At 40.8% G+C, this 17,191-nt stretch overlaps 1 protein-coding gene across 1 annotated transcript in view; it reads right to left on the bottom strand.

The window, feature by feature from the left end:
- SORL1 (sortilin related receptor 1) overlaps nucleotides 1-17,191 on the bottom strand; it is a 175,587-nt gene that overhangs the window by 101,146 nt on the left and 57,250 nt on the right. Inside the window, exons 7-11 of the mRNA XM_017523565.2 lie at nucleotides 15,167-15,268; nucleotides 13,957-14,126; nucleotides 7,603-7,795; nucleotides 5,751-5,868; nucleotides 5,508-5,581 (exon numbers count right to left, since the gene is read on the bottom strand). Of these exons, the coding sequence (XP_017379054.1) occupies nucleotides 5,508-5,581; nucleotides 5,751-5,868; nucleotides 7,603-7,795; nucleotides 13,957-14,126; nucleotides 15,167-15,268 (657 nt within the window). The remainder of the gene's footprint in view (nucleotides 1-5,507; nucleotides 5,582-5,750; nucleotides 5,869-7,602; nucleotides 7,796-13,956; nucleotides 14,127-15,166; nucleotides 15,269-17,191) is intronic.

The raw sequence follows: 17,191 nt of genomic DNA, 5'->3' as shown, positions 1-17,191 counted from the left end.
TCAAAACAAATCTAAATAAATCTAAAGGGACTGAAACCATACAAAGTGTCTTTTCTGACTATAGGAAATTAAATTAGAAATTAATAACAAGATATCTATGAAACCCCCAAATACCTGCAAATTAAATAACACTTTATTAAATAACTTATCATTCAAAGATAAAAATCAAGAGATATTATGGATTGATGAAAACGTTCTAGAATTAAATAGTGATAATTGAATAATCTTGTGACTACACTAAAAACATATGAACTTTATACTTTAAAATGGTAAACTTCATAGTATGTGAATTATATCTCAGTTTTAGTTATTTTTTATTTTTTTGAGATCCATCTTGCCCTGTCACCCAGGCTGAAACTAATACAATCACAGCTCACTGCAGCCTTGACCTCCTGGGCTCAGGCAAGTCTCCCTCCAGAGTAGCTAGGATCATAGGTATGCTCAGCTCATTTTTTTAAATTTTTGTAGAGACAAGGTCTCACTCACTTTGGTACCCAGGCTGGTCTTGAACCCCTAGCCTCAAGTGATCCTCCTGCCTTGGTCTCCTTAAGTGCTGCGATTACAGACATGAGCCACTGTGCCCAGCCTACATCTCAGTTTTAAAAGAGTACATTAAACATACTCTTAACTTAAAAATCTAAAAATACAACATATCTAAACGTGGCATATAGCTAAATTAGTATTTAAAGGAAAACTGACAGCTTTAAATGCTTACATTAGAAAAGAAGATATAAAAACAATAACCTAAGATAGTATCTTAATAAGCTACAAAAAAAAAACACAAATAAAGGAAAAAATAATTTTAAAAAATCAAACAAAATAGATAATAGAAAATCAACAGAGCCAAAAGCAGATTCTTTGGAAAGATCAACAGTATTGAAACACCTAAACTAGAAAAAATAGAGAAAATACACAATCACCAATATCAGGAATGAAATCACCAAAGATCCTACAGACATTAAAAAGATAAAGAGAATATATCATCAATACCGTAAGGCTAACAAATGTCACAACTTAGGTGAAGGGACAAATTTCTTGAAATACGCAACTCATTAAAATTAAAACAAAAAGAACAAAATCTGAATAGTCTTATAACAACCAAAGAAATTAAATCTCTTATCAAAAAAATATTCCCAAAAAGAAAATTCATGGTCTGGACAGTTTCATTAGGGAATTACACAAGAAAAAATAACACTAAACTTTGTCCTAAAAAACAGGAAGAAGGGTTCACCATGCTGCTTATTTTATGATACTAGCCAAATCCTAATATCAAAACTTGAGAAAGATTTTTTAAAAATTACAAAGTATCTCTCACAAATATCACAAAAATCTTTAACAAAATATTAGCAAATCAAACCTAGCTGCACATAAGAAAGATAATGCATTACGACCAAGTAGAGTTCATCCTAGTAATTCCAGGTTGTTTTAATATTCAAGAATTGATTAATGCCATATTTAACACATCATAGTAACAGAAAAAAAAAACATCATTTTAATGAATGTAAAAATAGTATTTGATAAAATCCAGTATCTGGTTATGGTAAAAAAAATACTCAGCAACTAGTAATAACAGGGAACTTCCCAAATGTTGATAAAGAAATCTACTGCTAACACCATAGTTAATGGTAAAAAGGCTGAATTGTTTCCCCTAGAGAGAGAGAGAAAAAGGCAATGCCTATTTTCATTACTTCTGTTCAACATTGTACAGAGGTCCTAGCTATTGTGTGTGATAAGAAGAATGAAAGAAATCAGAGGGGAGAAAATGGAGAAAAAGAGGGAAAGAGAAGAAGAAAAAAGAGAAAAAGAAAAGAAATAAAAGGTATTAAGATCAGAAAGGAAGTAATAAAACTGTCAATGGTATGATTGCTTACATAGAATCTAAAAACCTACTGGAACTAATGAATTACTTTAGTACAGTCACAGGATACAAGATTAATATTTTAAAAATCAATTGCATTCTTATATACTAGAGTAAAAATTGGAAAATAAAATATTTACAGTAGTACAAAAAAAGTAAAAATACCTAGGAATAAAGCTAATAAAAGATGTATAGGACCTCTACATTGGAAGCTACAAAGTACTAAGAGAAACTAAAGAAGAAATGAAAAAAGATAGTACATTCATGGATCCGAAGACTCAATAGCATTACCATGTCAATTCTCCTCCAAATTGATCTATAAATTCAAAGCAATCATAATAAAAATCCCAGCAGACATCATCGAAACTGACAAGCAATTCTAAAATGTATAAGGAAATACAAAACCTACAATAATAAAAATGATTTTTGAAGTGATCAAAGTTGAAAGACCCTTCTTGATCTCAACATTTGCTCTAAGGCTTTGGAAATTAAGACAATTTGGTATTACCGAAAAGACAGATTAATGGAATAGAATAAAGTCCTGACATAGATCCAGTATTCCTAATATTGGTCCATATATGGCCAATTGATTTTCAAACAGACACCAAGGCAATTCAGTGGGGGAGAGAGAAGTGTTTTCAATAAACGAGGCTAAATCAATTGGATCTCCATACAGAAAAAATGAGTATCTACTCACATATCATACAGAAGACCTGAATCCAGAATATATTGTTTAAAAAAAATTCCTACAACTCAAAGAAGACAGACAACCCAATTATTAAAATTATTTTGAAAAATTTATTTATATACTTATTAAGATAGGCTCTCATGCTGTTGCTCAGGCTGGAATGCAGTGGCACAATCACAGCTCACTACATCTTCAACCACCAGGGCTCACATGACGCTCTGACCTCAGCCTCCTGAGTGGCTGGGACTACAGGCATGTGCCACTATGTCCAGCTGTTCTTATTTTTTGTAGAGATGAGGTCTCCCTATGCTGCCCATGGCTCAAGCAATCCTCCCACTTCAGCCTCCCAAAGTGCTGGGATTGTAGGCATGAGCCACTGTGCTGGAACAACCCAATTTTTTCAAAAAGGCAAAAGATTTGGGCAGACACTTCACAACCAGATTTTAAAATGACCAGTGAGCACATGAAAAGAAGCTCAACATCATTAATTGGAAAATGCCAATTAGAACTATAATGAGATATTATTACATGCTTATTAAAATGCCTAAAATTAAAAAGATTAATCACATCAAGTGTTGGCAAAGATGCGAAGCAATTAAAATTCTCATATACTGTTTGGTGTAAAGGTAAAAGGGTCAATAATTTAGCAGTTCTTTAAAAAGTTAAACATACACTCCCCATGCTACCCAGCTATCCATTTCTAAGTATTTACCCTACAGAAATGAAAAAAATATTTACATAAATGTTCACAACAGCTATATTTGTAATCAGCAAAACTAGAATGTTTATCAACAGATGAATGAATAAATAAGTTATGATATGTCCCTACAATGGAATACGACTAGGAATTTAAAAGGAATGAACAACTGATACACGAAACAACTTGGATGAAACTCAAAATCACTGTGATGAGTGACAGAAGCCAGGCAAAAAGAGTATATACTGTGTGAGTTCACTTATCAAAATTCTAGAAAATATCAATGAATAACCTATTCCAGAAAATGCCAATGAATAACAAAAGCAGACAAGGACTAGAGAGAGAGGAGAGTGGGATTGATTACCAAGGGGTACAAAGATACCTCGGGGAGGGTGATGAAAATGTTTGTTATCTTAATTGTGGTGACCATAATTAATTCTGATCAAATTGTACACTTTAAGTATGTGCAGTGTACTGTGCCTTTAACTGCTTCAATAAAGTTTTTAAAGAAAAAATCTAAAAATAAAAGAATAAAAATTATTTTAAAAAGAAAAAAGCACAAAAAAGGAATTCTGGGAATCAGAGAATTTATACAACTAATTAGGAGGAAAAAGAAAACTAGAATTATGATTATCAGTGCTCCAGGCAGCATTCTGTCCACTACAGCCTCTTCTTCTGCTACCACCTGCTCCCTCACACAGCCCAGATTGTCCCTCTAAAGTGAAGGCTGCCCATGGGGACTCAGATGCCCACTCACACAGATACACTCACAATCTTTTCATCCCCCCGTCAGTTCTCTGCTATGTCCCAAAATAAGGTCTCTTGTGCACTGGCTGCTTCTTGGCAGACACAAGGCGCGTGTGGAGGGAGGCACTGACAGCTGCCCCCGTAATTGCCAGATGATACCACTTCACTGGAAGAGGAACAAGACACTGCTTTCTACCCAGAAGGAAATCACTTGCAGATGTGCAAATCCCAGATTGCACCAACAGCAGAAGGCACAAACCAACCACAGGCCTATTCGCAGAGAAGAGGATGGCCCATTTCCAAAGGAGCGTCCAGCTCCACAAAAGGGGAAAGCAGCTGCTTAATCTTACCTTGGGAGCTGGACAAGGACAACCCAAAAATTCCCTTTCACACTGTCCACACTCTACGACGGCCTTAACAATCTCCTTCATCTGAACACATATTTATGTTCGCCACCATATGGTACACGGTGTCTGAGCCTCATCTCTCTCCTCAGAAGCGATGGTAAGCCCTGTCACAAGTGGGAGAAGGCTTGTGACAGGCCTCTACGAACTGCAAGGTGCCAAACGAATGTCGGGTATTTTTATTACTGCTTTACACATTGTCTATTAAAATATAAAAGTGAGCATGGTGCATTCCCAGTAAAGCACCATGCAGATGGGAGCCATGTCCACTAGCCCTTCTGAGAACTGCACATCACTCCTCACATGCTCCTCCGTCTGCAGGGGTGCTCGATGACAAGATGCTCATCCTGCCAAGTGATCTGTTGAGTTTTACCCTGGCGGCTCCTGGCATAATTAGTGGGTCACCCCTGAAAGCAACCCCTACAGAACAAGACCAAACAGACTTTCTTGGCCTTAATAAATGATGGGAGGCTGACAAACTTTTTTTTTCACAAGTTTGGAAATTCACTAATGCCCAAAGATGAAGATCAATTAGCATTTTGGGACAAGAAGACTAGCCCCACCTTCAGAACTGGTATAATCAGGATTGATAATAGTTATACAACTTTAAGGTAAAAATAAAGTCTACTTCCACAGCACAGAACAAGATGAAAGTGTCCATACAACATAGCCCATCAAGTACAGGCTTCATTTCAACTTCAGTAATATACAGAATAATAATAAAAATAGCCTGTTTCAGGCCTGATATCACTACATTGTAATTTGCTGATGTGTGCAGCAAATATGCCCTGAGCCCCCACTCCATACCAGGCACCCTTATGGGTCCTAAGAATAAATAAGTCAGTAAAACAGACATTGTCTTTGCCCTCATAGAGCTCATAATCTTCGAATGTTTACTAAAATTCACACATTTGCAAAGGTCTATTGTTAATTTAAAGTCACTGTAGATACAAATCAGAGGCTTCAGGTACCTTTCTTGATTTTATAGTCATATCTGGCATTGTTGGTCTCTGCCATGGGCCATTTGTGTCCCTGAAATGCCAAGGCACAGTCCACATTCTCACACATGCAGGAACCAGGGTGGAGGGGAGGGGGTTGGGGGAGGGGCCTGACCTCTCGCCACCTGGCTCCAGCACTGCTAGAGATGTACACGTTGGTCTTGCTAGCCAAGTTCTTTCCCACTGAGCCTAAAATGCAAGAGAAATAATCATGTTTAATTTCAAGAATATATCAGATAATCACCTTGCCCAGCCAAAAATTTTGAGTAGTATCTAGCAACTAAGAATGTCTTCAAGCCTTTGGCTGCATATCCCTAGACAGCTGAACCCCTTGTGAGAACAGGCAAGGCACACTTACCGGTGGCAATGATGAGGCCGGGAGCTGACTCCTTGGACAGGATGGGCATTCTCCGGAGCTGGAGGTTGAGGAGCTGACTGAGGCGCTGAGCCAGATGAAGGGAACAGCCCTGGGAAAGCTAAACAATCAAAGTTTCAGGCAGCATCAGCATGTGATACCATGCCTAGCGCTCCATGTAAACCCTGTAGCCTGCATGAGGGCAGCTGACATGGGGCAAGGAGGCCTGGCCCAGAAGAAATCAGACTCACAGCCCAGCTGTCTCCACACACCCCTGGCAGAGAGGATCATCTGAACCCACATAAATGTCCCATGGAAAAAGAGAACAATTACAACTTAGAACGAACTTCTGAGACTCTCAGGGAATAACAATTAGAAATCAGTGTCAACTCAAGTAGATGGGAAAAATCATCATCTCATCCTGTCACTCAGAGATCCTCTCAAGTGACTCAGAACTAAAGAGAAATGAAATGATTTTGTCATAGTCATTTTCTAAGTCAGAGGTGTATTTCAAACATGATTCCAACAATTCTGTCATAAGAAAGAACAAGAATCAAAGGTCATAAATCTCATGGGTAAGCTCCCTGATGTACAGTATATGATCTATAAAAACCAAAGGATTAGCATTAAATTTTTTCCTGTGTATTTTACAATTGTACAAAGGCATAGGTATACAGGGCAAGGCTTCAAGTGATTCAATCTGGCCTCCATCACTCATGTTCAGATTTTAGTAGTTCTGCAAGCAATCAGGACAAGACCTTTTGCCATATGGTCACGCTCAGCTCTTCCGCTCTGAAAGTGCTTGCTCAATGCTACTCAGACGTGGCCAGGGTTCTGAACAGGAGAACTATATGCTTATGTGGTTGTGGTCAGGTAAAAATGGTAGCAAAGTCTCCTGGATTATTTGCTACTTATTTTTGTCGCAGAAGGACCTCTAACAAGTATCTGTCTTGCTAGCGTCTCAGTTTGACCAATGAAAACTGGAACAAATTAGGTTGGGTCTCAAAGAAATATTTATTTGCTCACTCCTCTTTCTGACTCATGCTTCTCTCTGCCTGCAAGAAAGTCTATTCATTGATGAGTTTCTGTATCCTCAGGTAATCAGACTTAACCATTTCCTACACATTCCTTCCACCACCTAAACTCAGAAGAAGAAACCAAAAGCTGATGAACCGTCCTACAGTTCATAAATAAACAGATCAGTCAGGGAAACAAAAGCTGAATTTTAATGATACCATTAATTCAATTTAGCTAAAGCCTGATCCCCACAGCACGCTCAAAAACACCCAAGCCTCAACCACCCAGGATCTCACCAAACTGCTATACAAGACACTACTGAGGGAAGAGGAAGCACCCAGATATTTGTCTATATCTACTTATAGGCTGCCTCTTTCCAAAATTAGATTTGATGTTGTAAGCCAAGACCCACTGCCAAACAGAGAAGAAAAACCAAGAAGTAAATTCTAGAGTAAGAGTCTCCAAAAGAATTTTCCCAAGGGCCACAGATGCAGCATATAGGAGAGTCCACGTAGCCCACCATGGACAAACAAAATTCAAAAATCCAAAAGACCAGGTAATTGCCTAACTAAACAAGTAGCACTAAAAATGAATACTACTTTTGTTTTTTTTTGTTTTTTTTTCTGAGTTGCTTCTGTCCAGAAGTGGTAGTGAGACCTTAGAGCAGAGTTTGGAAACTGCAAATGTAGCAACACAGATAAAAGTCTGTTCCATGTGATATTAATAAAATACTATGTGATCTTGTATTTTTTCAATAAATTCTAGACATAGGAAACTACCACAGAGCAGGGCTCTTTCCCTTATATTAAAAAGCAAAACAAGATTAAAGCATCAATACCTCACAATTGATTTTCTCTCCATATCCCGTGAAGGCTGGAGCCTGCAGAAATTCCCAGGTTCCCCCTTTATCAAAGGTGATGACTGATCTCATGTTCTCCTCATTCATAGAACCATTAATCAGAGTAGCAATGTAGACTCCTTGCAATCCTTCCACTCGATGGAAGTCAGCAAATGGCTCATTTGCAAAATACCTACAATAAGAAAATAAACAGCTATGAACCTGAATTGGTATTTGCTTTTTATTATAAATAACATAAAATTTGACCATTTAAAAAGTACACAATTTTGTGGCATTAGGCACATTGACAATATTGTGTAACGATCATTACTATCTAGTTCCAGAACATTTCATCATTCCAGAAGGAAACCTCATACCCACTGGCAGTCACTCTCCATTTCCTCTTCCCTTCCCAAGCCCTGGAAACCACTCATCTGCTCCCTGTGTTTATGAATTGGCCTATCTAGATATTTCATATAAATGGAATCTGCAATATTTGGTCTTTTGTATCTGGTTACTTTCACTTAGCATAATGCTTTCAAGGTTCATCCCCATTCTAGGATGTTGTTAGTACTTCACTCCCCCATTTTTTTTTTTTTTTTTTGAGACAGGGTCTTACTGTTGCCCAGACAGGAGTGCAGTTGTGCAATCATGGCTCACTGCAGCCTTGGCCTCCTAGGCTCAGATGATCCTCCCATCTCAGCCTCCCAAGTAGCTGGGACTATAGGTGTGTGCCACTACGCCCAGCTAATTCTTTTATTTTTTGGTACAGATAGGGTTTTGCCATGTTGCCAAGGCTAGTCTCGAACTCCTTAGCTCAAGTGATCCACCTGCCTCGGTTTCCCAAACTGCTGGGATTACAGGCGTGAGCCACCATGCCCAGCCAGATAATCTGCTATTTTTAAAAATCTATTTCTTGTCAATTTGTAGGGCCAAAAGGCTTATCTGATCAACAATTCCTAACAGGGGGTTTAGAACGATGAATGTAACATGCAAAAGTTGACATGAGAGTCACATCTATTACTTCACTATTGAAATTGACTCCATATCCTCCAGTGAGCCTTCAAAAACAGAAATCATTAAGTCAGACCTGGAAGACAACAATAACAGTGCTAAGCCTTAAAATTCAACCCAATCTGTAGCAACATAACTCTGGGTTACACAGTCCCTCTCTAGGTATTTACAACCTAATCATCCAACACCCTGATCAGATAGAAGCCCACAACATATTCTGTCAGAAGCTCAGCAGAACCAGTCGATTCCTTCCTAAAGAAACTGTACATACAGCAAGGATGACTCTAGAAAGCTTGGGATTACATCTGTTAAGAGAATAAGTCCCTCCCAGGCTTTATCTTCTAGGCTGATACCCTGATGCCATTGGAAAGTCATTTTGTGCTAAAATCATATACAACACTACAAAATACAGCAGATCTCTGAGAAATTGTAAGCAGGGTTCATACATGGCTGTTAAGACTGGAAACGTGCCCTTTATTTCAGGGGTTCTGAGCTACTGGCTACACTTTAATAAAGCAGAGAAATCCTCCGCTCCATCATCAGCCTCCACATGATCTCTTCAGCTGGATGGCTGCCCTGCCACCTCGGACAGAAAGACGCAAATGACAACCTCTGAGGCAGGAAAAGGAACACTGGGATCCTCCACAAAGCTGCTTCATTCAGGCTGAGGGACTGAGCAGAATGCTGAATGAAATCCTGGAGTTGAGACCACATTCTCTGACATGTGGGTTTCCTTGGGTCTAGTTCAGTTATTTTTCAGGGGCTTCCTTAGGAGCCAGCTTAAGGTCTCTTTCCCTCCTGCTCTCTGCTGATCTCTGCTCTACTTCACTGGTGGCTACCATCATAAACTCTGTCATCCCATGGGGCTTCTTCTGTGTATCTGGGAGGTCCGAACGTCTCTCATTTACATGAGCCCTGTTTCTTTCCCCGGTCAGATTCCTGACTTCCTGTATTTCACATGCTCCTCCACCAGGAGTCCCAGCCCATCCTTTCCTTTTCCCCACTTGACCTGCCCCGTAACAATTTGCCCCACCCTAAGTGCTCTCTAAGAGTCTACTTTCTCCCATTTTATCCTCATTGACCCTCACCGGGGCACTTCTCCCCTTCTTCCCAGAGGACCCCAGGCCAAGGCTTGCCAGGCAGCTCACCAGGTCCCCTACAGCCCCACTCAGTGCAGAATCCAATGCCCTGGCAACACCTCCACCAACTGGGCCAGTGCCCCTCTCTAAGGTGCCCCCGAGGGCCTGACATCTCCTCAGCACATTAGTTCCTCCAAAGCATTCTGTGTCTAGCTAGTGAGGGCCTATAACTTTCCATGAGACTCTCACCTGGCACATCCCACCACTCGGATCACTGGCACATCCCACCAAGGCCAGGGTCATTTCCTAGTAAGAGTTCTTTCTCCATTTCTCTAAGTAACTTAGAAGCAGTTCCCAAACACCACACTTTCCCATTCAGTTCAAAGGCTTGGGTCATTTCACGTAGCAGTTTACTCTAAACCAGCTTGCCCACATGAAGTGCTAATTCACCTTCACCCCATTTCATCTGGCTGAGACCCAGATGCAGATGACTAAACATCACTCAACTGAGTACATCAGAGCCTCTCTAGTCTTGAGATAAAATCTGAGAATAATGAGAAAACTGAGTGGGACATTGGTCTATGACTCTTGATGTGAATCTATTTCCAGTTTCTTCACTAGACTGTGCACTCAGGCGAGGCGAGGAGGCCTTCATAACTCTGTAAAGGGCAATTGCTCTGGCTTCTAGCTCGTCCCAGCATGAAACATTCACCCTGAATATCTGACAAATGAGGAAGATAAGAAAATATTTAGCAAGTTGTGACTTTTCCACCCATAGTCAGGGGCTTTCAATGGTGAAAACAAAAATGTAAAAGTCAGTGGAAGGTCTGAGGGATAATGATTCATTATTTTAACTATTAAAAAAGGAGAATATTATTCACCCATAAAAATGAATGACGTATTGATACAATGTACCCACGGATGAAACTTGAAAACATTATGCCAAGTAAAAGAAGCCAGACACAGAAGGTCACATATTATTGTATGATTCCATTTAGAGGAAACATCCTATAAAATAGACAGAAACCAGATTGATAGGTGCCAGGTGCTGGGAGAAAGGGACAGTGGAGAGAAGTGACTTAATGGGTATGGGGTTTTCTTTTGGAGAAATGAAAAGGGCATAAAATTAAACAGAGGTGGCAGTGCCACAACATTGTAAATATACTGAATGTCACTGAATTGCCCACTTTAAAACGGTTAAGCTGATGTTATATACATTTCAACTCAATAAATAATTTTTTTTTTTGAGATGGAATCTCGCTCTGTCACCCAGGCTGAAGTGCAGTGGTACGATCTCAGCTCACTACAACCTCTGCTTCCTGGGTTCAAGCAAGTCTTCTGCTTCAGCGTCCCAGGGAAGCTGGATCTACAGGTATGTGCCACCAAGACCTGCTAATTTTTTGTATTTTTAGTAGAGACAGGGTTTCACCATGTTAGCCAGGATGGTCTCAATCTCCTGACCTCATGATCCACCCGCCTTGGCCTCCCAAAGTGCTGGGATTACAGGCGTTAGCCACCACACCTGGCCAATAAATAATTTTTTAAATACAAAACCACAAGAATCAGCCTGAAGGAGCTAGGATCTGCCACTGAGCAAACCAGGACAAACTCAGCATGTAAATGAATCATGGCAGGAATGGTTTCTAACACATTAAATAACAATCAATCCATGAGTCTATGTCAGAGGAGGAAAGGAATAAAAGACGGGCACCTCCAAAAGAGAAGAAACAGGAAGTGGAAAGCACTATCAGAGACCAGGTAGAAAGCTGGGCACACGGATATCTAATAGGCCTCTCCAACCAGGTAAGTCCCAAACTACGCTCATGATGTCCCCCCAATAATGTCCCTGGCCCAGCTCTCCCTGACTCCCTATGCAGCCACCTCTTTACAAGCAGCTGGGGTGAAGCAACGGCAGCCCCTTTATTCCTCCTTCGATATAACCCTCATCCCATCCATCAACAAATCCCATTGGTTCTACTCTTTCTTTTTTTTTTGAGACAGCATCTCTCTGTGTCGCCTAGACTAGAGTGCAGTGGCACCCATTTTGGCTCACTGCAACCTCTACCTTCTGGGTTCAAGAGATTCTTCTGCCTCAGCCTCCCAAGTAGCTGGGATTACAGATAACGTGCCACCATGCCCAGCTAATTTTTGTATTTTTAGTAGAGACAGGGTTTCATCATGTTGGTCAGACTGGCCTCGACCACCTGACCTCATGATCTGTCCACCTCAGCTTCCCAAAGTGCTGGGATTACAGGCGTAAGCCACCGCGCCCAGCCTCTACTTTCAAAATATATTGAGGGTCTGACCATTTCCAACATCTCTAGTGCGACTACCCTGGGTCCAGCCAACATCCATCCCTACTGGCCTGGATCTCCGCAATACTTTCACAACTAGCCTTCCTGTTTCCTACAGTAGTCAAATTCCCACATAACACTGAGGATAAGTTCTGTAAAAGATAAGCCACATGCATGCTCACTTAAAATTATTTATGACACTATCCATTTATGTTTTAAATTCTTTTTGATATAGAATGCAATTCACAGTTTTTTAATGGAAAATAAATTAAAAGGTTAAATTAGATCATGTCCATCTCCTGGTCTAAACCTTCCATCTCAATTAGAAGAAAACAACAGGCCCGGGTGTGGTGGCTCATGCCCGTAATCCCAGCACTCTGGGAGGCTGAGGCAGGCAGATCACTTGAGGTCAGGAGTTCGAGACCAGCCTGGCCAACACGGTAAAGCACTGTCTCTACTAAAAATACAAAAATTAGCCAGCCTGGTGGCACATGCCTGTAATCCCAGCTCTTTGGGAAGCTAAGGAGAATCGCTTGAACTGGGGGGTCAGAGGTTGCAGTGAGCCAAGATCATGCCACTACATTCCAGCCTGGGCAACAGAGCAAGACTACATCTCAAAATCAAAAGAAGAAGAAGGAAAAAAACAAAGTTCTTCACAAGCCCCTGAAGGCCCTATAGGATATGAGCCCTGCTCTCTTAGGTCCTATTTCTTCCTCTGTCTCCCTTACTTCAGCCCTTCCAGCCACCCTGGCCTCCTCCCTTCTCCTAAAACACCAGTGCAGTCCAGCCTCAGAGTTACTATGCTTCCTGTCTGCCCTGCTTTCAGTGCTAATCACCCAGGCATCTGCTTGGTTCCTTCCCTCACATAATTCAGGCACCTGCTTAAGTGTCCCCCTCCTGATGCAGCCAATATAATAACGGGACACCCTTGCAAATCCCCATTCCCTGATTTTGCTTTATTTTTCTTTTCAACATGCAGATCACATATTTGCTCATATTGTATCTTCCCCAATGAGAATATAAACTCCATAAAAGACGGACTTTGTTCTGATATTTTACTTTTGTATACATTATTTTGTGGCTATACCTAGAACACTGTCTGGCAGAGAGCAGCGGCATACTTCTGAATAAACTGACAATGGAATTAATTGCCCAGAAACAGTGGGCACAGGGGCATGGCCTCAGACCTCATTATCATAGCCAGAGAGCCAGGCCCCATCCCAGACCAGTCAGCTTCACACAGGAGACTCTTTCCAGTAGCAAAGGGGACTCTAACCACAGTCACACAGGTCACACAAGTCTGGTTTGTCAAGTGACAAATCAGAATAAATTACCCTGAAGGATCTTAAGAACCAACTGATCCCTCCCAAACCCCCAGCTCCTCCACAGCCCCTTGATGGGTGTGGTGCTCAGAGATTGCCCACCACTGGACTGCAAAACAGCTCTAAGCACATGATTTACAGACAAAGGATCAATGACGTTGGTGTCTTTCCTTAGAAAACAACAGCTTGTAATATCTCTAAGTAAAAGAGTAATGACATCAATTAACCCAATCCACTTGAAGGGAGGGCCTCATGGCCTGGCTGCATATGCCAACTCTCAATGACTTGATATTTTCCAAGTGCTGTTTTTCACTGCTCAGAAACCACAAAACCAGAAAACTGAACAAAAGGAGCCCAAGAGAGTGATTAACACAGTAGCTCTGACCCTAAATGGTACCTAGAACTATAGTTTACAGGCTTGCCTTCACATAAGAATCACCTAGGGTGCTTCTTAAAATACTCATTACCTGGCCACACCAAACCCATCCCATGGTGATCTCTGGGCACGTGAGCCAGGAGTCGGGTTTCCGAAAGCTCCCTAGGTGAATTCACATGTTCAGCTAATGCTGAAAACCACTGAACCAGAGAGAAGCTAATGGTTGTGTTGGCCTAAGAAGGCAGGAGAAAGACCCACGGTCTCCTTACCTCACCAAGGTGTCACTGCCGGCCCCTCCTGGGCTGTAATAGAGCACATTCTCCAAGGACAAGGAAAACTTGAGCCCCTCTGCCTCTGAGATGTATAAATTGGTATGGTTGTTACTGTGGCTGACACACACAAACACCTGGTCCTCAGAGGCATCTGCGATGTAATATTCCTTTGGAATCAAAAGTCAAAAGAGATACGTCAAAAAACAAATGTGCCCTGTGGGATTTTTCTATACACATGGAAGCAATGACTTTCAAATGTCCTAGCGACAAATGTGGGCCTAAAACCCACAGAAAGCTCCCTAATCTTGGCAAAGACACTTTGGCGACGTTCCCTTTGGAGAACCTGAGGCATATCTGCAGCTTAGTGGGACCCTTACTGGCAAATGGGGCACAAATTAGTGGGCCACCGCACTCCGCAAATGACCTACAAACCTCTTTCTGTTAATAATGTCCCTTCATTTACCCATGAGACCTTTCATTCGTACCAAGTACAATACAGATTAATACACTTTCCTTTATTTTCCCTAAGGTGACCAAAGGAAGACGGAATCCATAGAAACTAGAAAAGAACTGACAAGACTGTTCTCCATATCATCCCATTAGTGAGCTACTTACCTTCCACCAAACCAACTGCCAATGTCAAGATCTTTCAATGTGACCTCCTCCCTGTGGCAACTCCTCTAATGACCCCATTCCATGCAGACCTTTCCTATTGATCTTCATGCTATAAAGCTGCACATTTAAGCACTTGCTTATGTCTGGTTTCTTCCACTGACCAGTTCTTAGTCTCTCCAACCTGTTCGTAAAAGGTGGGACCCAAATTCTATCCCCTATTGGAACTCACCCCCTGCAAACAATACAGCAGGTACTTAATAAAAAAAAAAAATCGCATCATGCACAAACTTCCCATTGCTTCAGCACTGGCACACTGCTCAGATGGCACTGACTCTGGCTCCAACCTCTCTCTGCCAGTGCCACTCCACATAACGGAAATGAGATTCTCGATCAGCTCTGCTTCACTGAAGTGGAAAACACAGACCACGATGCCCAAAGCACGACTGCTCTCTTTAGAGACCTCTCTGGAAAGTGACTTCAGGGAGGCTCCATAAAATATCCACCATGGCAGGTCATCCCTGCAGCACCCTTCCTCTGACCTCTGCATAAAGACAATGATACTTCTTCCCATCCTCAAGCAGATCCCACTCACATTAATAGGATGTCTTGTGACAAACTGGGCTGCTCGCATGGGCTTCCGGCCAAAGGAGACCCAGAGCTGGACGGAAGACTGCTGTTGACTGCCCAAGAGATGCTGCCAAGGAAGAGGAGAAAAAAATTAATTGTGCCACATTACAATCATTCAAAAGAAGCAGAAATAAAAATAGAAGAGTCAGATTCTTTCAGTTCTAGTGGAAACACAAAATAGAGACTGTGATTGCAAATTTATATTTCTGCAATGTCTTCTATCACTGGACAGCTTGGGTCCTACTGCTTCATCTTAGATACCTGGTGTGCAACACATACTAGATATTCCATGGATATTAGATAAGGAAGAAAATGGTATGATGGTGGAACTCGGACTAGAGGAGGGTTTTGGAGGTTGCCAACACTTCAGCAGAGCAATAGATAGAAAAGGATTGTGTGATGAGGCTGAAAAAACAGGCAGAGAGGAGCCTACAGCCCCCAAATCACTGAAGGGTGAGATCAGCCATACACTATGCACACAAAACATGTTATTTTCTTCTTTCCACTCTTATTTTTAGATTACAAGGATGCTCCAGTCAAAGGCTTTAATTTGCACTAAGACATGCGAGGATCTTCATTAATTCTGGTTTTCCATCTCTGAATAATCTCATTGAGGAAGGTCTTTTGCTAGAATATATATTCATTGGTAGAGTATTCAACATGATGTTGACTACATCACATTGCATTTTAGAGATTTTTAAGTCACAGTAAGAATCTTGGAAATGTATATAAAAACATTAGATTAAGAGCTAGCTTTACCAACTGAGAAAATGACAAAAATCTCTCTAGTTTTCAGTTTATTCATCTATAAAAGGAGAAGCTTATTTGGATCAACTTCCCTGTAAATGGGTTTAAAGGGTCCAGCAACCCTGTAAACATATACGCAGATTTTTTAAATATATGCACTCATTTATTTTGCTATGGAGGGTCCATACGTTTTATCAGATTCTCAAGAAAGTCCACAACTCAACAAAAGATAAGAACAGCTAGGTGGGGGATTAGGGGATGGAGACAGCAAACCACCATGGCATGTATGTACCTATGCAACAATCCTGCAGAATGCAGGATGTGCACATGTACCTCAGAGCCCAAATACAATTACAAAGAAAAAAAAAAGAACTGCTATAAAGATTCTGCGTGGTTTCTTCCAGCTCTAAAAGGACATGGCCAGAAACTGAAGGCAAATGTTGCATATCTATCATGAAAGACACAGGAGGCATACACTCATGTGGACATAATCATACAAATGACTGCTAAGCTTATTGAGATATTGGGATTCTCAGCCAGAGGGATTACACTGGCTTCACTTATCCTTGACTAGGATGCTGTTTATTATAGATATTAACTTCCTATGGAGTAAGGAACATATCAAATAATTTTATCTGTAATATAACAACTCAGTACCCTGTTCTCATATATGTCCCATAAATACTGTGAGGAATCAGCTAAAAAAGACAATGTTACTTTTAATTCATTTGAGTAGCAGACATATTCAAACCACCACTGAATAAACGGTTAAAAGTAGTTTGTTTTAAAGAAATCTGGTAGAGAGGTACAAAAGATTGCCCACCAAAATGGAAACCTGAAAACCATATTAATAGCTTATACTAAACATGGGGCCATAGGAAATGACAGCTCTATAAAAACTGTAAAAGCATATTAACTGAATGAGAAAACAGTTTCCAGAAAAGTTGTTACATGCAAATTCCAAAAGCCCTCATTAAGCTGATAAAATGTTACAGCTATGTCAGATGATTAGTTAAGTCAGCCTATAAACATATATCTTTATGAATATATATAGGAACATATCAATGAAATATACATTTTTATGCTTTTTAATACTTCCAACTGTGAGTATTACTTTAAAAAGAGTGATTTCTCAGGCTGGGCGCGGTGGCTCAAGCCTGTAATCCCAGCATTTGGGAGGCCGAGGCGGGTGGATCACGAGGTCAAGAGATCGAGACCATCCTGGTCAACATGGTGAAACCCC

This window comes from Cebus imitator, unplaced genomic scaffold (genome assembly GCF_001604975.1).
Source record: "Cebus imitator isolate Cc_AM_T3 unplaced genomic scaffold, Cebus_imitator-1.0 Scaffold28, whole genome shotgun sequence".
NCBI classification, from domain to species: Eukaryota; Metazoa; Chordata; class Mammalia; order Primates; family Cebidae; genus Cebus; species Cebus imitator.
This window is presented reverse-complemented; position numbering and strand designations above follow the sequence as displayed.